The 26,931-nt window shown below is 40.3% G+C and overlaps 1 protein-coding gene across 3 annotated transcripts; it reads right to left on the bottom strand.

Annotated features, from left to right (window-relative positions):
- Positions 1-610: 610 nt before the first annotated feature.
- On the bottom strand, positions 611-26,931 carry Api5 (apoptosis inhibitor 5). Of its 3 annotated transcripts, none has more exons than XM_027422407.2 (14): positions 26,711-26,931; positions 19,042-19,203; positions 17,338-17,431; positions 16,662-16,727; positions 16,092-16,243; positions 14,105-14,311; positions 13,308-13,412; positions 11,978-12,067; positions 10,891-11,072; positions 9,970-10,063; positions 9,490-9,546; positions 7,676-7,752; positions 7,023-7,210; positions 611-2,691 (listed from the first exon to the last, which is right to left on the bottom strand). In XM_027422407.2, the coding sequence occupies exons 1-13, from the start codon at positions 26,777-26,779 to the stop codon at positions 7,033-7,035; spliced, it is 1,533 nt and encodes a 510-aa protein (XP_027278208.1). In that variant the 5' UTR covers positions 26,780-26,931; the 3' UTR covers positions 611-2,691; positions 7,023-7,032. The 3 variants fall into 3 exon arrangements, with proteins under 3 accessions (XP_027278208.1, XP_027278207.1, XP_027278209.1); XM_027422406.2 differs by having other exon boundaries at positions 7,074-7,210; XM_027422408.2 differs by having other exon boundaries at positions 611-2,686; positions 7,074-7,210.

Below are 26,931 nucleotides of genomic sequence, written 5' to 3'. Positions count from 1 at the left end.
GATGTGGGTTTATTAAATAATTATTATATTTAGTGTTTGTGTGTAGGTCAAAGGACAACTTTGATAAGTTGGTTCTACTATGTGGACGTAGGGGGTTGAACTTATGTTGTCAGGCTTGGAAGGAAGTTCCTTTATTGGCTGAGCCATTTTGCTGGCCCTGGTTTTTATTTTAAAGGATGGATCTCTTTGGCTAAGACTTACCTCAAGCTTGTGATCCTCTTGCCTAAGCTTCCTGTTTGCTGGGATTACAGGTGTGTGTTGCCAAACCTGGCTGACATTTTTTTTTTCCATCTTCAAACACTGAAGTCTCACTATGCAGCCTACACATGAACTTGAGATCCTTGTGCCTCAGTTCCCTGATGGATGACAGGCAGGGATATCATGCTTTAGCTCTACGGACACTGTTTTGACAAAATGAACCAAATCTTTTTCAGGAGATTGTATTTACTTATAAAAATACAACCAAAACAGATGGCTTGCAAGACTGACCCTGACAACAGAAAACTTTTTTTTCACCTTTATATTTTATATCTAAGTTTGTCATGAGAAGCTAATAATATCCAAGAATGAAGAATCTTAAGTTATAATTATAATACATTAAGACACGAAACAAAATTACAAAAGGAAATTTATTTCAAAAGCATAAGGGAACATTTACATTTAAACAAGGAGATAAACAGGTGTCTTGCAGAAGAAAAAAAAACGTATTTATGGCATGAAGATTTTCATTCAAATCTCTGAAGCAAAAAGAACACTAAGTTATGCACTATTGCCTAGGCAAGGGAAGGGGAGCAAAAGGATGAGGAAGGAATGCAGTGAGCTCTGCGTTAGACACGAGGTCAAGTTATTTCTGCTGAGTTTACAAATATACTCAGACAAGTGAAAGGAAAAATTACACTATGTTCAAATTTATATTGCTGTAGTCCAATTCATTTTCGTACTTGAAATAGCGTTAAGCCATGGCTGATCTATCTGAGGTCCATACTAGATGGTCAGTTCTCAACTGCCAATCCCATGTTCCTATGTCTGTTCAGATTCCAAGGAAGCCTAGGTTCAGCTCAGTCTTGTGGAATGTTTAGAGATTATTGCCAGCACTCCATAGTCAAGCTGTGCTCACTTGTATCATTCTAGGCTTCTAGAAATATTTTCTACATAAATATGTGCAGTAATTCTCACAAAGGGGTTTTGCTTTTTTTCCCAGTGTAGAAGTAATGATAATGAAGACACCTGTGTAGGAATCAAAACCTCAAAAAACAACAAAAAAACCCAAAATGAAACAAAAGAAAACAAAAAAAAAAGCCCAACAAACTTACTAGCAATGACTTTTGAGTATCTGATTTGAATAGCAAACTTGGGGAAGGAAGATTAACTATGGAACAAATGTTCTTCAAATGAAGAACAAAGGGTCCGGGCTACTAAAAATGCCCATGATGTTGAGACACTCCACAAACCTCCCATCTGTTGTTTTAATCTAAAGACTACTGGCTAACTTATACAATAATCTGATTAATAACCTGAGAAGTTAAATTTTGAAAGTGGCAAAAGCAAACTGAGTGAGCATCTCTTATTTAATGGTACTATGTCATCAAGTCACTTTCCTGGGTAGCCCTGGTTATTAAGTCTCCAAATCCTAAATTACCCTATCACATCCTGTGGGAACCTGTATGTACACCAGATCTGGCTGATTTCACCAACAAGGGTCTTCAATTTGTCTTTGAAAAAAACAGCCTTTGTTTTTAAACAATAATAATCATGTAAGTACTACAGACTCAAAAATCCTCCCTACTGGAGTAAAAACCTAGACACCAAGTCAGTAATGGATTCAGCCTCAAAAGGATAATCACTGTGTCAGATGACCCATTCCTAGAATTTAAAATATTGATTTGTTGTACACTCAAGTTCCATAGCATGCATATATACACACAACATATGCTTATGTTTGTACGTATATTATGCACATGTACTCCTATTCGAATAATAATAAGACCCTGTGTTCAAAAGCTGTATCCCAAAAAATGGAGAAGAGTGAAGGAAGTAATGCAAATCAACTTACTGCATCCTAAAAACTTAACGTCATTTGTAGTTGTAAGAAGCTGGTGTTTAACTTTTATGTGTCTTAGTAGGAATGCTACCACACTGCCTAGCAGCTTCATTAGAAATCCATGAAAGAAAGCAAAAGGTTAAGAGTGATCTTTACTCTTCTCCATGTATTGAGCAAAAAACTTTTAACAGAATGGGGAGGAAAATAAGTAACCTTTCAAAAGTGATGAACTTTACCAGATCACGAGCTAGACTGAATTTTCCATTAGACTCAGTTCTCAATACCAAATTATGAAGATGTTTAAAAGCAAGATTCACAAGATGAAGTCTGATAATGAGGATATTGTGAAAACAAGTCAAGGCGGCAGACAAAGCATCCAAAAATATTATTGTGGTTTTACCTTGGACACAACCATGGTCTGTTAGAAAAGTAGATCATACATACAAAGGTAGAAAGAACATTACGTTTTCAGCTGAAGGCAGCAGTCCTTTTAAAGGGACATCCCCGGCAATCCAATGAGTAGTAGATTTAAGCTCATGACAATGCTGAAGAATGTGATGTCGCACTCTAGTAGAGTCTTCCTCGACTACGATTTCCTCGTGTTCCCCAACCTCGGCCTCCTCTACTTCCCCTGAAGGCTCCTCTCTGCTCTACGAAAAAGCGAACAATGGTTTAGGTCTTGCTCAGCACTTCATGGTTCAGCAAACAGAAATACAGCTTGTAGTTCTGAAAATAGCAGCAGGCCTTACAAAAGCTAAAGTGGTATTCTGTCACTGCCTTCAAATTCATTCTGTCCATCAAAGCGGGGCAACATTTACAGAAGCAGACAGGTAAATAACAAAGTGCCAGATATTTCATAGCAGTTTGATTAAATGCTTCTCATTAATTAGCAAAGTTGTTTCAAAACAACAATGTTAGGATAACCATACTTCTAAGTTTTTATTTTGGTGCCTATCAAAGCATAAAACTATAAAAATGTCTGCACTTAATAAAGAATTAACGTAACAAAAACATCTCTGGTCTTTATATATGAGAAGTACCTTAAACATCAACTGCTTTGGACAACAAGGCTGCCCCTTTGTATGTGACAAACAGGCAGTGTCTTTTGTTGTGGTATCACCATCTAGCACTGGCAGTAATAAGTGCAGGTTCAATGCTGAGCCTTTTCATTCTTTCTTGGGCTGTATGAACTCCCCAGAACTGTCACAAAGCTGTGTGTTACACAAACATATATTCTTTTACTGAAAGTCAAGGCATACAGGAGAACAAGACTTTCTCCAGTGAAGAACACTGAAGTTATCAGTGAGGCTGGACTGTTCATCGTGGGCAAATGAAATCCATCTCTTTGTTGAGCTTCACACTTCCTCACTGCAGCAATCTTGTTAGCAGCAATAAAGGCTGGCATTTGTCTTTCTGATCCACAGTCTTGAAAAATACCGTTTAGGTCAACTTTACAATCCATTTTTAAATTTTTGCCATTATTGCTTGATTAGATGGCTTTCTGATGAATCTCTCTTTTTCCCCAGGAAAGAAAAAGAATTCTGAGACAGAAAACTAACAAGACTTCTCCTGTCTAGTGAACACTTATCACTATAGTATAGTATAGCCTGACTCAGTCACTTTTTTGTACAATGACAGTTTTATTCAAGGACTGGTATGCAAATCACTTTAATGAAGCTACCACGTTTAGTGCCCTAGACAACATATTCAAGAGTGATTGTGTTAGGGGACAGATATACTTAGTTCAAGATTCTTTTTTTTTTTTTTTTTTTTTTTTGTTTTGGTTTTTCGAGAAAGGGTTTCTTTGTGGCTTTGGAGGCTGACCTGGAACTAGCTCTTATAGACCAGGCTGGTCTTGAACTCAGAGATCCGTCTGCCTCTGCCTCCCGAGTGCTGGGATTAAAGGCGTGTGGCACCACTGCTCGGCTTAGTTCAAGATTACTTAGTATGAAATCAACAACAAAAAGCATTATTATCTTAAACTACCCATAACGATCAGCTTTGAGAAAACCACCTGTGGGTACTGTAACTTGTAGCCAGCTGTCACCCCTGCACTTCTTGTTTATATTTAAGGTGCATGAGATTTATTTTTCCTTTCCTGCTCCCACTTCCTTCCTCTCAGGCATAGGACACAAGGACTTCCACATTACCAAACTACACACCCAGTCCACAAAAATAATTTTCTATAAGTATCAGCACACTTAGCAAACTAGTGCCCAGAATTATTAGCTATACACTAGTTACCCATTAAAAACTAACCTTGTAGTTTTTCAATTATTTTTTTCTGGGGTTTGAAAAATACACAAGACATATTTTCTAGCTTTTCAAAGGGATCCAAACAATAAAATTTCAACTTTAACAAAACAGAGTGGCTTTCATATGAGTTGTTAAACACTGCAAAAGTATGGTGAGCTTTATTTTAAAGGACAATTCAGCATTTTAATCATTATTTCAATGACTTAAAGTTTACCTTAACTTTTAAGCTTTTATTAATTTTTATGTGTGTGTGTGTGTGTGTGTGTGTGTGTGTGTGTGTGTGTGTGTGTGTGTGTGTGTGTTCTGAGAATCAAAACCAGGGCTTTGTATAAGGAGGCAAATGCTGTTAAGCTTCATTTCTAACTTCTGGGGAAAAAAGTTCTATTGTTCCAGATCCTGGAAAAGGCTAATAAAGAACAAACACCACAGTCACAAACTGTAGACTGCTTAGTATTCCTGGTCTCCTGGGGAACTCTGTGCATAGGAAGGGAACTAAAATGAGCACCTATCTACAAATAATGTGACTGATTACGTTCCAGGCAAGTAAGCTCATCTGCGGGAACCAAAAACCACACCTAGACAAGAAAAACTAACATTTGACACTGATCAGTGATATCATAAAGCAAGCCAAGAAAATGCTTTAAGTTGTCATTGTGAGAACACAACAACCCAGCCACTCCACTGGCTAATGCACAACACTGGCAGAATTTATCCTCACTTTCTATACCAGTAGGGCTCTATCTGCTTTCCAGGCCACTTTGCCTTTTAGTCACAATGAAGATTACTGAAGGAGCTCAAACTGTGACCCTAATTTTTTGTTACATAAAGCTGCTTATTGTTTTTCACATTTTAATTTTGAAAATTAACTTTGCTTGTGTGTGTGTGAGACAGGGTCTTTTTATTATGTAGCTTTGGCTGTCCTGGAACTTGTTATACAGATCAGGCTGGTGTTAAACTCAAGAGATCTGTCTCTTCCACCTTTTCAATAAAAGCACCTCCACTTTTATTTATTTAAGACTATTTCATTTCATTTTTTCGCAGTTTTTAAAATAAAAATATAATCATACTCTGGTTTACTGGCATACAAGCTAAGGTGTTACATTTTCTGCATTTATTCTCCAACTTCTATCAGGTATAGAGTTTTATCTACTTTGCAAAAGCTCATGGTTACTTTCATTCATGCTATATCCTCACAGCATCTAAATGTTGATTTTTAGATTGGTACAGATAACATACTAAGTAATAAATTATCAGAAGATAATATTCAATGTAATAAAGCAATGAAGACTCCTTTCTGTTTTCAAAATGCTCTAAAAAATATTCTTACCTGAAGCTTATAAGAGCTCTGCTATCCCTATTTATCAGGTAAGAAGCAAAGAGATATACATTTATATGCAGTTAAATAATTACGATTCAATACATTCCTTAAATGAGTCTTACGAGTTCATTTCATGCTGGGAGGTGGTGTATGCCTTTAATCCCAGCACTTGGGAGGCAGAGGGAGCAGGATCTCTGAGTTTGAGGCCAGCCTCACATACAAAGTGAGTTCCAGGACAGCCAGGGCTGTTACACAGAGAAACCCTGTCTTGAAAATCAAAACCCAAAACAAACAAACAAAAAACAGAGTTCATTTACATAGCAGTGTTCATTTCTCAGTCTAAAGCTGGCCTTTTCTAATCTGTCTAGTTAACACAGAAATTCAGGCACCATTAAGAGGAATTTATCTAATGTCACCAATGGAAATATAAATCTAGAGTGTAAAGTAAAATATGGCTCACAATATACTTAGAAAGCAACACTGCAGAATTAACTGCAATTAGCAATCAAAATCAACCACATTAATGTTTGATTGCTATTGTTATGATTGTTGCTGATATTATAAATCATTGAGACATGGTCTACAGTGGCCCAGGCTGACCTCAAACCTGCTATACAGATGAAGATGGCCTTGAACTCCTCCTGTCTCAGCCTCTCTAGAGTTGGGGTTTCTAGTATTAAGCTTTTTCGAAACATGAGAAGGAGTGGGGTGGGTTGCTTCTGCCCATTTTGACCTCTCTGGATACAGGGTCTTGTTACTCAGCCCAGGCTTACCTTGAACTTGTGATCCTCCTGCCTCACCACCCTGAGCACTGGGATTATAGGTATATGTCATTATGCCCCATGTATTCATTGTTTTAAAGAATGATTTATATGGGGAAAAGCCAGTAAGAGACAGACTTCATTACTGATTCTAGAGCCTTGAGAGAGAATGGACAGGTAGGAAGTTCTCCTAGCCAAGGAGGAGTGGAAAGTGGTAGCAGGAAGACTGCATGTTGGGTCAAAGACAGTGTAACAGTGTATTCCCAGCCACACAACGCTCCAACATCTGACTTCATTTCTATGGTTTCTCTTTCAACTAGCCACAGAAAACCTGAGTATTTTCAGCAACAAGCTGACAAGTCCCAGGACCCTCTACTCCACATTTGCCAGAGCTATGTCTTCCCTTTCATGGAAAAGTGTATATGATGACTCCTAACAACTTCCTGTTCTTGCTGGTTCCTCCAACTACAACAGGCATATTTTCCTTTTCAAGTGCTTATGTGTCACATGCTTGGTTCTGGGAGCCCACAATAGTTATAGAGAAATGGGATATAATTATTTCCCCAATGGCCCCCCTTTCCAGGCTAACTCAGAACAACCTAACAGAATTATGATACTATATATATTCACAATTAAAAGCACGTACCACTTTCTACCTAATCTCTTGGGCTGCTTGTACCCAAACGAAAACGCTCACCATAATTAAAGTTGCCCAAATTGCTGCTGTACTTCCCACTAGGAGGATTATAAATCTGTCTGGCATCCCTTTTTGGTCCTCCTGGAGATTTCTTGGGTGGTGAACCTGAACTTGTATCTTCATTTGCTCTCTTTTGCCTGTAACAGTGGGAAAAGCAACAATTAAAAATCACTGGATTATGCCAAAAGCCACAACACAATCCTAAATTAGCCTGTAAGCTGTAAAAGATCTGCTAAAGAGAATAGTCACATCAAAAAGTGGAGATAAAGTTCCATACCATCACAGTAACTGTTGAGTTATACAGTTATACAGGAATCACCAAAGGGCATTTATAAGGCTTTAAATTACTTAAAATATTTGGTTTCAAAGACACATGCAGTCCTCACTGTGCAAAGCTGCCAACGAAGTCTAGTAATGTGACAGGAAGGCATACATACCAAGCCCTCCAGGGCTGTATACTACCACCCTGCTTTGTAAAGCCCTGGGATGAGACTTGTACTTTAAATCATCGTTCTAACCATCATATTTTAGTAATGAGAATTTCACTGTCAATGTACTCAGGATTTGTTTACTCTGGAATCTCTTTAAAATCCATTTCTTACCCAATCTCAACTTTCTGTACAGGTTTCCAGGACAATGTTACTGTGCTCTTATATGAAGGAGGAATGTGGAAGAGATCCTGGAGAGACAAAAATCAGAATCAGCCAAGACTTCTAATGGATGTGCTGATGTTAGGGAGTAGTAGAAGGTGAGGAAGGAGACAGGAAGGCACATCTTAAAGACTGGTTTTGTTCAAGGCCCTGGGTTTAATCCTTAGCATTGAAAAAGAACATGTGAGCCAGTGGTGGCGGCACTGGCCTTCAAACCCACCATTCAGGAGGCAGAGGCAGGAAGATCTCTGTGAATTCAAGGCCAGCCTGCTCTACAGAGTGAGTTCCAGGACAGCTAGGGCCACACAAAGAAACCCTGTTTTGCAAATCAAAAAAAAAAAAAAAGAAAAGAAAAGAAAAAGAAAAAGAAAACAAACTGGGGGCAATTTTGTTGTAAAGGACAATGATTAAACCTCAGCTATTTTTTTTTCCTTCAAAATATCTCCAAATTCCAAATTTTAGGATGAGACATCAAGGCTGATGCCAGGTATCTTCTTGAGTACTTTTTCACTTTAGCTCCCCCCCCCCACCCACCCAAATAAGTTTTTGAGACAGGGTCTTTCACTGAACCAGGGGTTCATAGAATCTGCTAGACTGGTTGGCCAACTGGTTCCAGGGATCCCCCGTCTCTGCCTCCCCCGTGATGGTATTACATGCAATGCACACTTTGCCTGGCTTTTTACACAGGCACTGATTGAACCCAGGTAATAAATAGTAACATATATATTATAAAGCTTTCATTAGGAGGTGTAAATTAGGGTTGGGCATTGAGGTAGGGTGATTTTACTTTGTTGAGTGTGATCCTCCTGCCTCTACCTCTTTAGTGATAGAATTAAAAAGAACACTACACATTCACTGACTTCTGTTTTGAATGCCATTTTATTTCTTATTCTGGCAACATGACACTCATCCTCCATGTCTAATGACACTATCATTGTCCCTGCAATGCTTTCCTCTTCTTTTAGATAAAAAGCATTTTCTCCATAGCATTTCTACTACATTAGCTGAAAGCATACTTGTCCTCACTGCCAGGCTCTATGCTCTGGGTGTTACACACTAGTAGATATTTAGGGAAAAAGAACAGGAAGGTTCTTATAACTTAAAAAGCAAGGTACCACTATCCTGTAGCACAGAAAACTCTGAATTACACAGATAAGTTTACAAAGAAGGCCACAGGAAAACATTTCAGGTGCTGCACAGCCCTAAAATACAGAGTCTCATTGACTATTCAAAAAGACCCAGTAACATTAAGACCACCAGAACCAGGAGCTGCCAAGGTGGTTCAGTGGTTAAAAGCACTGGTTGCTATTCCAGAGTACCTGGGTTCAATTCCCAGCACCCACAGGCAGCTCACAATGGTCTGTAATTCCAGTTCCAGGGGATTCAATACCCTCCATGTAGGCAAAACACCAATGTACATAAAATAAAAATACATCATTCTAAAAAAAAAAAGGCCGAGTCTTAAAAAACAAAAACAAAAAACCAAACAAAACCAAACCAACAACAAAAACCCCACCAGAACGTTAAGCTACTGAAATTTCTAAGTCTACTTCTATCTGCTGACTGTTTTGCATGGCTGTCTCAGCATTTTTCAACCTTTCAAATTCAGGTTAGCTCTAGAAATGCCACTTAGTATTACAAAGAAGTATAAAGTTTCAAAATTAGGAGGGCAAAATTAGGAAGGAAATGACATCTACCCATTGCAGACACATGGAAAACCTCTTGCACTGACTCTAGTTAGCTGGCAGGTTAGGGAAGGGACTCACCTTGATTAAAACATTGATATTATTTGTTATCTTCAATGCAACAACTTTTATCTTGTTCTGTAAAGGGAACAGAAAAAAAGTTGAGTAGTTTCTGTGTGTACATCCCATTCTGCATGTAACTAGATCCACATCTCTAGGTAGAGAATTTCTAGGCACAGGTTTAAATATCTATTATATATAGGAATCTCACCCCACACCCCCATTTCTCTACCCTAAGCAAATCAACCTTGCTTCTCTGGGAGGCTAGAAAAAATGACCTGCAATTTACCTGAAAAACACAGGACATGGAGTTATATAAGAATTATCTTAAAGGAAACCAGTATAAACTATAGGAACTTGTAATGAAAACTGGAAAGATTTCACTAGGAGTGGGATGAAGTCTGGTTTTATTATGAAAATCAGAAAGACTCAAATCCCAGCAAGGACCCACAAAGTCTGTCACAGGACTGAAACTTTTGTGTTATCAGCCAGTATTCTTACCTCCTCAGTTTTTAAGGCCTCGCCTGTTTTACCCTGGAGAGCCAATCGAAGTTGTCTGATATAGACTTGAAGGCCCCGTGCAAAGTATTGCAACCTAGATGACAAAGTATTAAATCAATAATTCATCACTTCAATTTTGTTCTTAAATAATCTACTGTGGTAGAACAATTGATAGTGCAAAAAATGGCCACCTAAACAGACAAACAAAAAGAGTACTTTCTTAAGTTGTTTGTTTCTGAGCAAGTATTTCATCAAATATTCGATGCTGAGATGGATTCTTGCTGTGCTGTCCCGACTGGCTGCTACTGTGCCCAGGTGATTACCATACCTCAGCTTCCTGAGTGGCTGACTAGAAAGAGTTTTTGGACTATGATGCCTGAATTATCAAATAGTAAACCACTTCCAGTGGAAAAGTGGAGGCTAGTTAACAGGTGACAGTGTGGCTCAAGCACTGAAAAATGTAAGATGTGGATTTGTTAATGAAATGATTCTATACAAAGTATCCTTATGAAAACCAATCACTCACTTTTCTAGCACTGCTGCTCCAACACTGTTGAATATTATCAGCAACTGCAGATACAGTTATCTGATACCTACTAGGTGCTGGGCATTTACAACCTTACTCATATCCTTACTGTCATTCAAATTTAACAGATTAGAAAAATCTGAGTAAAGTAGTTGGGGACCTTGCCCAAGGTCACAGAGCAAGTGAGAAGAGTTCATTTGTTTGAAAGTTCACTTTCCACCAGGAATTTGTAATGTCACATCTGTGAAATGTTTAAATATGTATCTTCCGGACTCTTATCTATTCCACTATATAAGGAAGAGTGAGGAGAATCAGATCTTATCAAAATCAAAACTCAGAGAGCTTGAAGATATTTCATCTTTGCCAAGAACTAAACCCCTTCTATCATATATTACCTGATTTTGAAATCTTTGAGCTTTTCTGCATTCAGTTTGGCTGTTAAGAAATCTGGAAGTTTTCTGCCCAATTGGTGAAAACTGTACAATAAACATTCCACATAACTGAACTGTAGCTTGGGCTCTTCATTACTAGCGTTCTCTCCATTTTCTGCTTCTTCTGGAGGGAGAGGCATATACTCCTAATACAGGAGAGACCAGAGTTTGCAGTTTGTTCTAAAGGCTTTCATTAGAGAGATAACCACGTAATCCTAAGGCACAGTTTTAAGACATGGAACACTAAAAACTGACTAGAAATTGAGCGAGGACATACTGGACCAACGTTCTGGCACTCAGCTATCATTAACCTTTGTTATAGCTGCTACCATTAATAATGAAAGGCCCTAGCCACCAAAGTTCAGAGACAGGATTCAATGTACACCAAGACTATACTCTTAAAGAATGTTTTCTAAAGTCTAAGACTGTAAGTGTGACAAAGACATTCAATGTCAGCCTTACAACACCCCAGCACATACTGCAAATCTGGAAGCAGCAGATGTTGAATGTCTTCATATATGTCAAGGGCCTAAGGCTTATCTTTGGCCATTTATGTAACTGCTCACATCAAACATAAGATGATGTTTGATAACATAGCATAACATGCTGATAATGATTTTTATCAGGTGGCCTATTTTCTCCACAATTACAACTCCACAATGACAGGCTATTTCCTGGTTGTTAAACCTATTTGGCCCTAGGCAGCTACATAGTTGGTGGCCTAGAACAAATGACCTTTGCAGTGCCATCTAGTTTGTAGAATACTTAGAACAATCAGAAGAGTTCATGATACTTTTTCAGGGACATATCATTTTGATTTGGAAGCAAGGGGGATGATCTAGTCTCTAAATCACGGGTGATCAAAGCATTAGCAGCAGGAAATGCCAATATTCCAGAGACCTAGGACCTTACAACAGAGAAAGCATGAGGCCTGAGCACTCACTAGAATTAGTGTTCAAGGCACATTTCAAAAGCTAGTTCTCACTATCTAGAAATTCATTCTTAAAGGTTATAAACTGACCACCCCACAAGGAAAGAAGAAAGCTCTTACCAGTAACTTATCAAATAGTTTTCTTAAATTTGTTTCTAGTTTTTCCATGTCACCACAAAATGAACTCATCTCTGCCAACAATTTTAATACCTAAAACATATAAATTTTCCATTAGAACTATTTTTAAATGAACAAGAGCTATGGAATGAGAATAATTCTATATACCTTAAAGAAATTGTATTTATTTTCAAGTATGCTTTTCAGACTCATGTTAGAACTAATAATTCCCTAGAGATGAAGTCTTACAACTAAATGTTAAAGAAAGCAAAGGCTCTTTACAGTCATAAGGTCCTTATCGGAGCAAATCCAGGTCCCCTAATTCCTAATACATCTGTGGGAGGCAAGGAAAAGAATATACATGACCCTTTCTACTATACGCTCATAGTGATTGTATTAACACAGTGAAAAATGATAAATACATTAACCAACCAAGTACCACTTAGAATCTGCAACGGCAACCAGTCACTCAAATTAAGGTTTCTTACTACTGTAGTTAGACTCTAGTCACTATCTGAAAATACTAGGAACTGCTACTATCTGGAAAATTCATCCTGCTCCATCCAATCTGAAACTAACAAGCTTAGCCTAAGATGTGAAGCAAACTACTGTGAGTATATACCTATATTCCCTGTTCTAGAGGTTGCTGAAGGAAACGGCACGTGCATTTCCAGGGTTCAGACATTCACTACTATTATGGCTGTTCAGGTCTGGCTCTATGCCAGATGGTGTGATACAGGATTGAGTCAAGTTAAATGCTGGAGAAGTGATACTGTAAACATGTGAAATACGACAGATACCATGAAAATTGTGTCTGCTACAACTGACACCCAAAGCAGGAGGGTACTCACTCCACATGGCATTAATCTGGTTTGTTTGTAACACTTGTAAATTTGTGCATATGGGCATGTGCCTGCACTTGTGGAGGTCAGAGGCCAACTTAAAGGAGTTGGTTCTTCCTTCTACCAGATGGTTTCTGGGAACCAACTTAGGTCATCAGGCTTGGTGTCTAGCACCTTTACCTGCTTAACCATCCCACTGACCCAATCTATACGGCAAACTGTCATGAGTTAAGTACCTTATTTAAAATATTCAGCCTTCAAAGGCATAAACTCCATACAATGACATCTAGAGGCAGTGCTGTCTCACCGCAGCAGCCATAATAGAATCCATAAATCACTCCCATGCAATTAATTCTGGCCTAGGAGATTACTGGCTAGCCACTGCCAGACATTTCAATTACCCCCTTGGAAATCAGATCTAAGTCAGTGACTCACATTTCTGCTGAAATATGGGAATATCTTTTTTAGCTGAAAGGAGAGTGTTCTCTTACCTCCAACTGTATATCAAGACCCTCCACTGGGGTAGTTAGGGTACTGAGATTAGGGAGAACTTGCTCACAGAAGTATGTCACAAACCTTGTAGAATGTACATTTTTCTGTAAAAACAATGCAAAAACCAAAAGTCACAAAACAAAGTCTTTTTTCAAAGATTATACTAGTAGACGGCCATTCAAAAGTGTGAACTAAGTATCCTATCATCATGTGACCTTCCTTGCAAGGTCACCTGAAATACTGGGACATGGATACATCTTGGATATCCCTTTTGACTTTCAAGTTTAGTTTAGTGGCATTTAAGTGCTGGATTTTACACACTGCACATTTCTCAACAAGGACTTTTATGTTTTTCAGACTAAGGCATATACATCTTAGACAACTTATCCAAGGGAAACAAAGCTGGAGATAGAATGCAAGTTCTCGCAAATTTTAAAAAGTTTCTAAGCAAGCCTTTAGAGAAATTTCTTGCTGCTTTCGGTTCTTACAATGCCAATCTGCTACCATTTGCTCCTCTATGCTAAGAATGCTTTTGTGGGGCCGGGTGGTGGTGGCGCACGCCTTTAATCCCAACACAGGAGAGGCAGAGGCAGTCGGATCTCTGTGAGTTTGAGATCAGCCTGGTCTACAAGAGCTAGTTCCAGGACAGCCTCCAAAAAGCCACAGAGAAACCTTGTCTCGAAAAAAACAAAAAACAAAACAAAAAACAAAACAAAACAAAAATGCTTTTGTGAGAAGGTCTGAGTAGTGCTCAAGTAAATATGGACAAGTTTCAGCTATGTGGAACAAAGCTCACAGAGAAGAGAGGTACGGCCTGCCGTGTGCACTGTAGCAGTCTGTCTACACAGTCAGGGTCTGAGGGGCTGAAGGTCTGCTCCAGGTCAGCCTGTTCTGCCACCAGCTCTACCAGCTGTTGTCTTCCACTCACTGTCTGTAAGCTTTTTAAGCCAGACAGTATCTTCATGAATAGAACAAATTCTTCACCAGTTACATCTTCCAGGACCTAGAAAAAGACAATTCAGAAAAGCAGCACTTATATTAGCTGAGTGGGAAAGAGAGAGATCAATAGTGAGAATGGCATTACTTCACTTATATCCTAATGCTTTTGTATGACAAAACAGTAAGTTTTAATTTCAGAGAAAGGGAAAGTTGTATTTTCTAAGAGGACCAAAATTATTTTAAAGGAAAAAATTTTTGTTGACATACAAAGCACTGCCAACACACACACACACACACACACACACACACACACACACACACACACACACACACACCCCTTCACAGATTCACAATATATCTGATTAAAATTTCCAAAATGATTAACAAAAATACCTAAAAAGGTTCTTGGTGAGGGTGAGAAGCAATAGAAATGATTGAAAAATTCTGTAGTAAACTGGTAAATCAGTAGCTCCTAAAACTAAGCAGCCCTGCTCACATCATATGGCAACTGCCCGCAGGAGACCACACAAATGGCATTCTTATTTTAAGTCTCCTGTATCAGTGGGCTGACAGTTATACTCACTGACTAAAGCGTGCACATGACTATATAGGACATGCTGTGTAAGAACATTACCATCTTCTTGGCAGGGCAGCCACTTCTTTCTCACTGAAGGATCTTTTTAGTGAGTCAAGTCATGACAGAGATGAGGCTGAATTTTCTTTAAAAGAAAATTATTTCCCAACTTTGGCACTATAAAAAGTGGGTGAAGAATCACCCTTTGGCAATCGTAGCCTTTCTAACTATGCTAGATGCGGAAAGCAGACAAATAAGCATGATGTGATGGTTAATGACCTAGGAGACAAACCCCTGGAGATGCCTGTGAAGACTTATATAGATGAAGCTAGCTTCTGGGCATGCCTGTGAAGGCTTATGTAGAGTAGATTAATTCATGTGGGCGACACCATTGCACAGGCTGGGGTGTGGAACTGCTGGATAAAAAAGAGACAACTAGCTGAGAACAGCATTTATTTCTGTTTCCTGACTGTGGATGCAATGCCACTAGCTTCCTCAAACTCCCATCACAATGACAGATAACTGCTTACAACTGTGGGCTAAAACAAACCTTTCTTTGCTGAAGTTGCTTTTGTCTAGTGTGGTAGTTTGAATGTAACTGTCCCCTATAATCTCATAGGGTGTGGCACTATTAGGAGGTGTGACTTTGCTGGAGTGGGTATGGTCTTGTTGGGGGGGGGTGTCATTGTTGGGGTGGGCACTGAAGTCTCCTTTGTTCAAGCTTCCCTCAATCAATTTCCTGTTGCCTGTAAGATGTAGGACTCTCAGGTCCAGCCTGTCTGCCTGCATGCCACCACGTTCCCCACCATGGTGATAAGGGACTGAACCTCGCTGAAACATTAAGGAACAACCTCAACTAAATGTCTCCTTTACAACAGTTGCCACAGTCATGGTGTTTTTTCACTGCAATAAAAACCCTAACCAAGACAATTTTGCCACAGCAACAAGGTAAGCAGCTAACATGAATGCTTTCATACTCTTAAAAGATTTGATAGGCAGTGACAAAAAATTATTATAGCTATTATTTCATTATGCTATATCATTCTGAAATGCTCCAGAATACTCTGACCATCTCAAGATGGGAAAGAAGAATAAGGAGGAATTAGGATAACACCACCAAGAATTTCAACATGATTACACTCTAAACGAGTTTGAGTCATTAAGGTGAGTGAGTGGTAAATACAAGGTAAAGAACACTTCTGCAGTGGGATATGTCTTTCATTCACCAACACTGATGGTTACCAGTGATCTCAAGGTGACTGAAACAGACCTTTTTGGACTCAGTAAGTATGAGTTCCTCTACTTCCTTAGTTAACACTTCATCTGGGAGCGTCTTGAGTTTTGTAGACAGAAATTTAATTGCTCTTTCTCTAACAATGTCTTCTCCCTGGAGAATCTGGCTAAATAAGCCACCTAACGTTCCTGTAAAACAAAAGAGCAACATTTACATTTACTTCATCATTGTTCAAACAAGTGAATAAACACCCTGAATACCATCAATGCTGGCTAAAGTCAGTCTGAAATCTTTACAGCCCTACCCAGAAAGGCCATATGCTTTGCTCCCAGGGTATCAGCCTGAGTATGACTGGCATTTCTTTTTAACCTCGATCATAAAGTCCAGGTATTTTGGAAGATTTCTTTAAAGATGCAAAAGGAATTTTTCCAACACATTTTGAGGGGAAATTTGAACTATTTTTACAATTCTATTGGAAAGTCACAAACATCTAAGTTAGGAGGCCCTTTTTCAGAGTAGTCATCACTTTTATTAAAAAAGACTCGAAACCAAGCTTCCTGGTTTCCTAAGACTTCAAGCATGACTCAGAAAGAGAACTGGCTTTACCTTTTGCATCCATCTTAAATATACTCAATAAAGCATTGTTCACCAAATTAAATTCTGCAGAGTCATCTGGGGAGAGAAACAGTAGCATGATGAATAAAGGATAAATTTAAAATACCACCTTCATTTTCAAAGTTAAGATTCAACAGCATTTTACACAGGTGATGGAATAAGTAACTTACACCTAAGCAACTCTTTCAAGAATCAGGCACCCATCATTCTTTTACAGGGATAGAGAATGACTGGGAAACATGTATGTTAAGATAGCACCAGTGTCTCACCATAGGAAACAGGTGAAATGATAAAGTGTTACAAGTCTGAAGAGAAGCCCACCCTTATGCCTTTATAAATAGAATTTAAAACCAAAAAAGTAACAGACTCAGAAGTCAAGTGAGTTTTACAATATTGAATAAAAGAAAGAAGTTCAATTTCATCTGCCAGAGGCAGGACCTCTAGGCTCACCACCCAAGCAAAACAGTCAAGAACAGCCAGTATTCTAGAGAGAATATTTCGATTAAAAGGTAACAAAAGAACCTCAACAGGTGAAATGATAATGTGTTACAAGTTTGAAGAGAAGCCCACCCTTATGCCTTTATAAACAGAATTTAAAACCAAAAAAGTAACCGCCAGTATTCTAGAGAGAATATTTCGATTAAAAGGTAACAAAAGAACCTCTCACCTGTCTGTAGAAGTTGGGTCAGTATATCTGCTACTCTTGGCAGATTCTCTCCAGTGGCAAATTGAGGCAGCTCTTTAATTGCTTGGCGTCGTATCTGGGCATGATTTCAAACAAACAAAATAACTAAAATGGCATCATCATAAAAAAGCAAAAACAAACTCAACTTTTAAAATAACTAAAACTTTTGAGATCAGCCTGGTCTACAAGAACTAGTTCCAGGATAGCCTCCAAAGCCAAAGAGAAACCCTGTCTCGGAGGAAAAAAAAAAAAGATAACTAAAACCAAGAAAAAACCATACTAAAGAGCACATGAATTGTAAAATGTATGATGCTTTTTCTTAAGATAGTTTAATTATTGTGTACATCTGTGAACCAGGGGAGAGGGAGGTAAACATGGCATAATACCCATGAGGTCAGAAGACAACACTGTGAAGTTGGCTCATTCTTTCCACTTTTCAATGGGTTGTGCGGACTCAACTTAGGGCTGTTAGGCTTATGTATAATGTATCTTTACCTGCTCAGCCATCTCACCATTCATAAAGATGAGTTCATTATTTAAAGATTTTTATTTTTATTTATGACTCTGTGTGTGTAGATGTGTGCACTACCTATGCGCTGGTGCCCAGAAAGGACAGAGGGACAGAAGAGGGCACTGGATCCTTTGGAACTGAAGTTAGAGGCCACTGTGAGCACCTGTGGGTGTTGGGACAGGTCCTTTATAGGGGCAACAGGTGCTCTTAATTGCTGAGCCATCTCTCCTGTTTGTAACAGTTTTAAAAACAATTTGCCCCGTTTGTTTTTGAAACATGATACTGTCATGTTGCCAAGACTGGCCATAAACTTCTTAGCTCAAGGGATCCTCTTGTCTCAGGCTCCTAGGTAGCTGGGACTAAGAAATGTGCTACTGGCTCAACTTACTATTTAGGTTTCACAGAACAGACAAATGCAGTTGAAAGGGATATTAAGTACCAGACTGGAGCAGAGAGCTCAGCGATAACAAACATCTTTGTATGTGACTTATGTACAACTGTTGGGTTGTGACTTTTAGGCATGTTAATACGCCGTTCCTCTAGAACAGCATCCATAACAGAGCCCACACCAGGAATTATTTTAGAACCTATATTGATTACTTAATTTGAATTAAAAAAGATTCCAATTTACTAGCTCTTACATTAAAAACGATGGAGACTTTATCTAGCATACTCTGCATGAAATGCTAGTGATTCACTGATTTCATTTAGAAAGTTAAAGAGCTAATTGCTGAAAAAATTTTTAGAAGCCTGCACTAGTAACTAGAAATGCTAACAGTTAATTCTGCACCATGGAAAAAGGATCCATTCTTAAATCTGGTGATCAGTTACAAGTATTACAGTGACCAACTATGTTTTATGACACATATAATACAACTACAAGTACAAACACTGAATCAACCAACAACCTAATTTCATATGAAGCATGAATGATAATCTAAGAAAGATATGAGCTACATTTCATTTTTACCAGTGGATAATGAAATTTGTTATTCCATGCCCTTTTCATAAATACAAAATAGTAAACAGTATTTTCTAAGGTGTAGCATTCATTCTGGGTCTGGTACAAGGTAACCATACCATGATAATGGATTATGGACTTATCACTACTTTTATCATGTTACTTTTACATAGAAATAGTAGCATGCTTATTGAAGTGTCAATCATAAACTTACTGACACATCTTCATCCTCACAGAGGTCTAACTGTGCATTGATTGCAGAATCAGCCAGTTCAGGAAAATGCTTAAAGAATTTTGGAATAAACTGAGCTGCTAATCGTTTCTCCTTGGTGCCGCCTTTCACGCCATCCAGTATCACTTGGTAGGCATCTTTATGCTGGAAGGAAGATAAAAAGAAACAATGCTGAAGCACTAGAAGCTATGGAGAGATTTGCTACACATGCACGAATGCTCCAAATGTTTATAAACACTAGAGTTTTACTGCTTAAACTGGACATGACCTTTTTACTCTAGTTCCCTATTCCCCACAGCCTAGCCCATTTTATTTGTCAATTAGGAAAGAGAAATATGACCCTAATTTTAAATGGGAAAAAGCAAGTTAAGTTGTTAAATGTCCCAACATCCCATCATAGGTATCACCACAAGGCCTTATGACTGTGTCATGCTTTAAAAACGTGGAGACTGTAGAATTCTCAAAGTTGTGTTACATTTACTAAAAGATACCAGTGGCCAGGCATAGTGGTATACACTTGTAATGCAAGAAGTATTCAGATAGCTGAGGCAAGAAGGTGGCAAGTTTGAAGACAGTGTAAATTACATAGCAAGACCTGTCTTACCCTGCCTCCCACCTACAAGGACCTGTTCTAACTAGTATCTCGAGAAAGGTGAAAGGAATACATCTCTGAAATTAAGTAATTTTAGCAAAGTTTAATTTCATCTTCTATTTTAGAATGTGAAAGCAGCAACAATTTATATAGCCAGCCAATTTTGGATTAAGACAAATTCTAACATTCATTGCACATGAGAATACACCCAAAGCTCACATTTCTGTCAAATAATTTTTAAGTGTTCTCGGGCATTCAATGTAAATTCTCAACAAGTTCCCAGTTGTCCTTATAAGGATACCTCCCAACTGGTGCTTTTACTAAATGGCAAGAAATACAGAGTAACTTCTGTATGGCCATATAAATGCAACATCAATAAGAATAAAGTTCCCTAAACTGTAATCTTGATACTACATTGGACACAGTGGTGGCCACTTTGCCAGGGGATATACTGAGTGCTGTACTTACTTCATACCAGGAAGAGAGAGTAACTAATAAATATCCACCAAACTTTTATCCTAACACCTTTTGTGGCTAATACTGGGCTGAATGACAAATAAAGCAGAATGGAGTTATGGACATGTGAAACAGACAGTCAGCTTCTCATAAACAGACATGTCCACGAATAAGGCTACCTTCTTCATGAAATGCAGGCATGATATCACTCTTCATGGAACTTAAGTACTATGTATGTGTATTGCCCAGCATGACATAACAAGACAGTTGTGAGCCAGCATGTGGGTGCAGGGAATTGAACCTAGGTTCTCACTTGGCAAGAGCAACTGGTGTTTTTAGCCCCTGAGCCACCTCACCAGACCCAACTATAAATATTTTGATGCTTTTCTAAAACCATGTTTTGGTATATTTTCAATAACAATAAGTAGAACTCCAAATTCTTCAAAGGTTCCTTCAAAGAAAACATAAGGTACAATTTGAGCCATTTTCATCAGTATATTCTACTAAAAAATTGTGTGCATGGGGGGGGCAGGGCATAGAAAACATGATGTGGAAGTAAAAGGGGGCATACTGTGGGTGGAGAGATTTAAGCAGGGAGTGAGGCAGAGACAGGGAATAGGGAAGGGTGGTGGTGGTGTTCACCAAAAACCAAGGATGTATGAAAAAGCATAAGGAACCCTGGTAATGGGTAAGCTAATTTAAGAGTAACAGAGTTTGAACAGAGGTGCCTTCTGGGCATTCCCAGAAGGTACAGGTTATTATATAAAAACCCAAGTGCCAGCTTTGGGCCTCTTCCCTATGCATTCTTGGTGAGGGAGGTCTCTAAGGTTCCCTTAACAAAACAGATACTTGCCACTGTGGTTGGCTGCCCACCAGAACTAGCAATATGACCTTACTGATGAAGATAGTCCATGCTTTGGTTGAGGGACAGAGAAATCAGGTTGAAAATAAGCTGGAAGCTTCCTTCCTGCTGGCCAGCCCTTGGAGTGTCTGAAGGTACTTGACATCAACAGTCTTAGCTGTGAACCCTGACATGCCAGGCAAGATATGCCCATTGGAGAAACAGTGGTGAGACTGTTACGTATGTAACCATCTGCTTTCTGACTGGAATTCAGGCTCAATTCATAAGAAGGAATTCTCAGCTGGTACTGTAAACCTGGTCAGAAGCCTGTGGCTGCGAAGGTCATAAGGCCAAGTGGGGAAACTACAGCTGTTATTTCGCCAAATGGACATGTGTCCATCAAATATCCATCTAAGTAATTATATTTATTCCCACAGGTTAGTGCTGCTGTCAGCACTGCTCTGAGAAACTTGTTTGCAGTGGAGAAAGGAAGGGCAGAGACTCTTTATGTAATCAAACTACTGAGAATAAGTGACTGTTGAATGCTCAGTCATAAATGGGACATATGTTATCCCCTCTAGGCTTAGGGAACATTACAGAAGGGACGGCAGAAGAATATTAGAGTCAGAGGATGGAGTGAAGTGTTGTGGCAGTCTTCAATTTACAGCAGCTGTGACGACCTGCACAAGACTGTGCCCATCAACATACTGTCACAAAGTGGGAAGGGAAACCAGGAGGCTGCCCCCCTCACTAGTTTCTGGGGAGAGGAATGACATCTCTTCAATGGTGCAAGCACTGGTAAGGTGCCCACGCTCTGTAAATAACCCTCATCTATGCTCTTGTGTAATTCACATGAAACTCTGGGGCATAAACAACAAGATTAAAACATGAAAGCAGAACAATCTGGAAAAAGGAAGGGGTCAGTAGAAAGAGAACAAACAGGGTCTGATCAAAACATACTATCTATGTACATATATGAAAATATCACCATGAAACCATAGTGTATAATTACTATATACTAATAAAATAAGCTGCAGCAGTAAGGTCAAAACACAGGAAGTATGCATTAACTGGTCTGAGATTAAGTGAAAGATGGGACTTTAACAAATATATTTTTTGAGTAAAGAAAAAAGACAAGGGATCTGGGGTGTAGCTCAGTGATGCTACCCTTGCCTGGCACACAATAAGCACTGGGTTCTATGCTTAGCAGTGCAAAATAACCTCAAATATAAACAGAACATGGAAAGAAAAAAAGTGTTTCAGCTAAACTATATTACTGCTTTCTTCCTTGACTCAACAGTTTGCATTTGATACTATTTAGGTTGCTAATATTTTCATATTTCTCAGGAATTTGAACTTGGTCCTTGGCTGTAGTTTAATCATACTAAAAGAATGGTATTTCATGAAACACAAGTCAGCAAATCAAACCTCTTCCACTCCAGGAGGCAATGCACTCAGTGTTAGGGAGCAGAGGACAATTAGAGTTGTGATTACAAAGTATCTTAGCTTATGAAGGTCAAAAGAAACCTGAGGTTCTCTCCTTCCACCATGTACATATTAGGTAGGGACTGTACTCAGGTCATCAGGCTTGGTGGCAGGCCATCTCTCCAGGCCAGATAAGTTTTTAAAGGATAGACTATCACTATGTAGCTCAGGCTGCCCCAAAACTTGTTATGCAGCTTAGGCTTGCCTAGAGCTCCTCCTCCTCCCTCTTCCTCCAGAGTGCTGGGAATATGGGGGGTGTTCCACTAGACCAATTGAAGCATTTACATTTTAAAATTAAGTAAAAATGTGAAATAAAGGTGGGTTACACATTGTTCTATCATGGCTTTTTGGAGGCTGGAGGCAGACTGCAGTGAGGAGGGCCAGAGGAGAGGACCTGAAGGAGAGTGGGGGAGGCAGGTGTATTACAACATGGAAGTAACAAGGGAATGGAAGACTGAGACATTAACATTTATTTAGAATTTATCTCCTGCAATCTGCTTATTAGAAATGTAGGCTCTCACCTGTCTATAAAGTAAAGCACTCTTCATTTATCAGAGTTAGACCTTGTACATTTTTTTTTGCATATTCCTTCTTTGTATATATGTAAGACAAGATACAGTGCAAGGATTTAACACTTATCCTCACAGCTTAGTAAATTTAGTAAAGGAATAAGAAAAATCCATACATGAAGTAAAATACAAATATGAAGTACTATCAATAAATCCAGAAACAGTGACAAGGAGGTTCCAAATGGATCTGGGCTGGAGAGATGGCTCAGTGGTTAAGAACACTGGCTACTCCTCCAGAGGGATGGACTTGGAGCACCCACATGGTGAATCACAACTGTCTATAACTCCAATTCCAGGGAATCTGACACCCTCTTTGAACAAAACTCACATGAAGTAATAAAAATTAAAAAAAAAATTCTAAAAAAAGAGAAAGATCTGCTGCTTGAAGTAGCCAATATGTCTTGGAGAGGGAGGTTGGGGTCTGGGGAGACAGCTGTCTAGAAAGTGCTTGCCACTTTCTAGTCCAAACCCTGGAATACCTGGGAAAAGCTAGGCATGATGGTACTGCTATTAATTCCAATGGGAGTGGAGACAGGAGGATTCCTGGAGCTTGGTGCTCCAGGTCCCAGTGATACTATTTCATTAAATAAGGTAGACAGTTCCTGAGGAATGATACAGAGGTGACCTGTGGCCTCTACATGCATATACACATCCCCTTCTAGGCCTCAAGGGACTTGGGTTTTTCCTTGTATTTGAGGGTGCTGCTTTGAAAGACTGTTGACCTAGAGAGGGGAAGAATGGTTTGCAGTAGCAGAGCTGAAAAACCAAATTAAAGACAACAGATCAAAACTGCCAAAGTCAGCTTCAGAAGGGTCTACACAGCATAGCAATCTGCTAGGGGATGCAATATGAAAATTTATTTTGCTAAACACAAAAGGTTATTTTCTCTTTTCTACAATAGGTGATGTGTGTTCCCCATTAAACTAGCTCTTGCATTTTGTTAGTTAAAAACACAGCAACATCCTAAGGCCCACTATGTTTATTGGTGAGCATTTCCAGGTGTCTTCTCAAAAAGGGAAGAAGTACCAATGCAGGCAGGACTCACTGTATTGGTTATGCTGCAGTTAGTGTCTTAAATAACATGGTCATCACAATGTCATGAAGATGATTACTACCCACTATCCACAAGCCATCATGCTAGGTCCCAATGCCCAGCACTTAGTATCTGGCAAAAGCTCAAAAAACATACTGCATACACAGCATTCACGAAATTGCCAGTACTAACTTGAGCTAGAAAACCAGGTCGGTCCGTCTCTGTCTCTCCCTCTCTCTCCTCTCCCCCAGCCCCCACATTTTTTCAAGACAGGGTTTCTCTGTGTAACAGTCCTAGCTGTCCTTGAATTAGCTCTGTAGACCAGACTGGCTCTGAACTCAGAGATCTGCTTGCCTCAGTTTCTCAAGTGCTGGGATTAAAGGCGTGCACAACCAATGCCTGGCCACACCTTCTGTCTCTTAAGCAGCAGTTTTGCCTTGAGAAAGCCATTTTGGACCTCCCAAGGAGAGCTATCAATTCAACCTGGTTTTTATAATAAAGCTAACATAGAAGGTTGGGGAGGCAACTCAGCAGGTAAAATGCTGGCATATGATCACGAGGACCTGAGTTCAATCCCCAGAAGTCACATAAAAGTCTGGCTCACAGTTGTGCATCTGTAATCCCAGGACTAGGGTAGCAGAGACAGGAATACTTCTGGGCTTGTTAGCCAGACTGGCAGAATGGGTGAACTCCAGATTCAGTCAGTCTGACTCAAAAAATAGTGTGGACAGTAAATAAGAAGGACACCTGCCTGACATTAACCTTGGCCCCACACGAATGTGCATACACAGGTACACAAACACACAGGAATACACACACACACACACACACACACACACACACACACACACACACACACACACACACACACACAGTAAAAATGAAATTTTAAAAAATCTAAATGATAACAGAGGATCTGTGCAACTCTCACTTCTTATACCCAGGTCTCACTGGGGCCTGACACTTGCACATTCAGGAGCAGACTGGAGTTTAGACTGGGGATGATCAACCTGTACAGTCTACAGTATTCCAGATAAATCTGAGGGAATGAAAAACAACTTAAACATATGTGGCTGCAGGCATTTCAGAAAAGGATACCTGCTTCTCCCCATACAAATTGAACTTGCCTTCCATCTGCCCTAATGTACTGTATGTAGATGGCTATCAAAAAAATTCTTTTCCCCACTTCAGCAAAAATTGGTGGGGATGAGGCAGCAGGAAGTACATAGTCTCAAAGTTTTCCCTGGAAAATTCCAGATTTATCTCTTTAGGAGACCACCATCCTTGAGTGTGGCGGTGGAGGCACATCTTTAATCCCAGCACTCGAGATGCAGGCAGATCTCTGAGTTCGAGGTCAGTGTGTTCTATACAGAGCAAGTGCCAGGACTACACAAAGAAACCCTGTCTCAAAAAAACAAAACAAAGAAACCAAAAACAAACAAGCAAGCAAGCAAACAACCAAACCCAAAACCTAAAAAAGGAGAGTACCATCCACGAACCGGTAGGGAATCCCTATTCTAGGTTCCATCACTGGCCTCTCTTGCTGATGTTCGACAAAATTAACTTTTGGTAGAACAGACAGCTACACTCCTCCCCAACTCGTTACAAACACAAACAAAAGTACACTGGCCAAGGCTGCCATATCACTTCACAACGGGCCTAACAGCGCGTATACACATGTTCGGAACCTAAAACACATTCTGACGATATCTCTACAGACATGTTAAGTAGGGAAGGAAAACCACTTGAAGTTGGTACATTCACAATACGGGTAAAGTTCTAACACGCCCCCCTTCCCCGCAAACTTGGTAAGGTTCTACTTGAAGTGCATACATCCTAAGGGACAGGAAGGGACTCCTCCCCTGCTCAGCTCAAGGACGTTTCGCTTTCTATGGTGTGGGATGAGCACACAGAGAAATCACAAAGCGTCTGAGCACGGAAAACGTGTATTGCTAAGCCCTCCTGGCCAGCCTGGGTTCTTCTTCCCAGAGGATACGCACATGACTTTACCAACTCAAGCTCAACACAAAGCTTCAAGGCTTAAAAGGAGAATTCTGCAGCGTTAAAGACAACCGTGCCCGGGGCAAAAAAGAGCGGAGAGCACTTCCTAGAACATTCTATTTAGGGCTACATCTCCCCCCCCCCCCGTCTCCACAGCCCGTTCCCTGCGACTTTCTTCATAAAATTCTTCCATCGAGAAACAACACAAATCGCCTGTACTTTCCTCGCGAAATCACTAGTCGCCGGCGGGGCGAGCACGAAGCTGCCACCGCGCCTCCAACGCCCGCCACCGCTGGGTGCCCGACAGATGCCTAAACGCGCAGGGAACGACCGCCGCCGCCAGTTCCTATCCCAGTCCAGGCGACAGGGCCTCGCCCGGGCTTTGCACAAGCCCTGTATCCTACTCTTCGTAGACCACTCACAACTTCTGCCCCAAGAACCGACAATTCTGATGTCTTGAGGAAAACTTTCCGTCTCATCCCAGTCCGGGAAATGCGAAAGGCGGCGCGGCTGGACGCGGGTCCCGAGAGACCCGGGGAAGGCCGGGCTGCGGGACCGCGCGCTCCCGAGCAGGCCGAGGCAGCGTTCCCGCCCCGAGTGCGCGCCCGGCGTCGCGGCCCAGTGCGGCGGGAGCCCAGCCCCGAGCGGGGGCCCTCCAGGCCGCGGGGACCTACCTGGCCCACTTGCTCCGTGGCATCGGCGAGGATGCCGTAGTTGCGGTACAGCTCCTCCACCGTCGGCATGCTGAGCGCCAAGTTCCGGGCCCGCTCCCGACGCCCAACACGCAGTCGGCGCCACCGCCGCCTCCGCTAAACTTATCTAAGCCGTCGACCGCACTATTACGCCGGCAGATGCCGCCGGGGCCGCCACCAGTCACCAGTCACCGCGCACAGCA

The sequence above is a fragment of the Cricetulus griseus genome, chromosome 6 (genome assembly GCF_003668045.3).
Source record: "Cricetulus griseus strain 17A/GY chromosome 6, alternate assembly CriGri-PICRH-1.0, whole genome shotgun sequence".
NCBI classification, from domain to species: domain Eukaryota; kingdom Metazoa; phylum Chordata; class Mammalia; order Rodentia; family Cricetidae; genus Cricetulus; species Cricetulus griseus.
This window is presented reverse-complemented; position numbering and strand designations above follow the sequence as displayed.

Bases quoted from the DNA above. Each gene is read 5' to 3' on its own strand.
- Api5 (XM_027422406.2), bottom strand. From the start codon at position 26,779: ATGCCGACGGTGGAGGAGCTGTACCGCAACTACGGCATCCTCGCCGAT. The intron at 14,312-16,091 runs GTCTGTTTCAGT...GTCTTTTTCTAG, and splicing joins TACTTACTGAGTCCAAAAAG to GTCCTGGAAGATGTAACTGG. The intron at 7,753-9,489 runs GTGAGTCCCTTC...TTGTCTCTCCAG, and splicing joins ATATCAATGTTTTAATCAAG to GATCTCTTCCACATTCCTCC.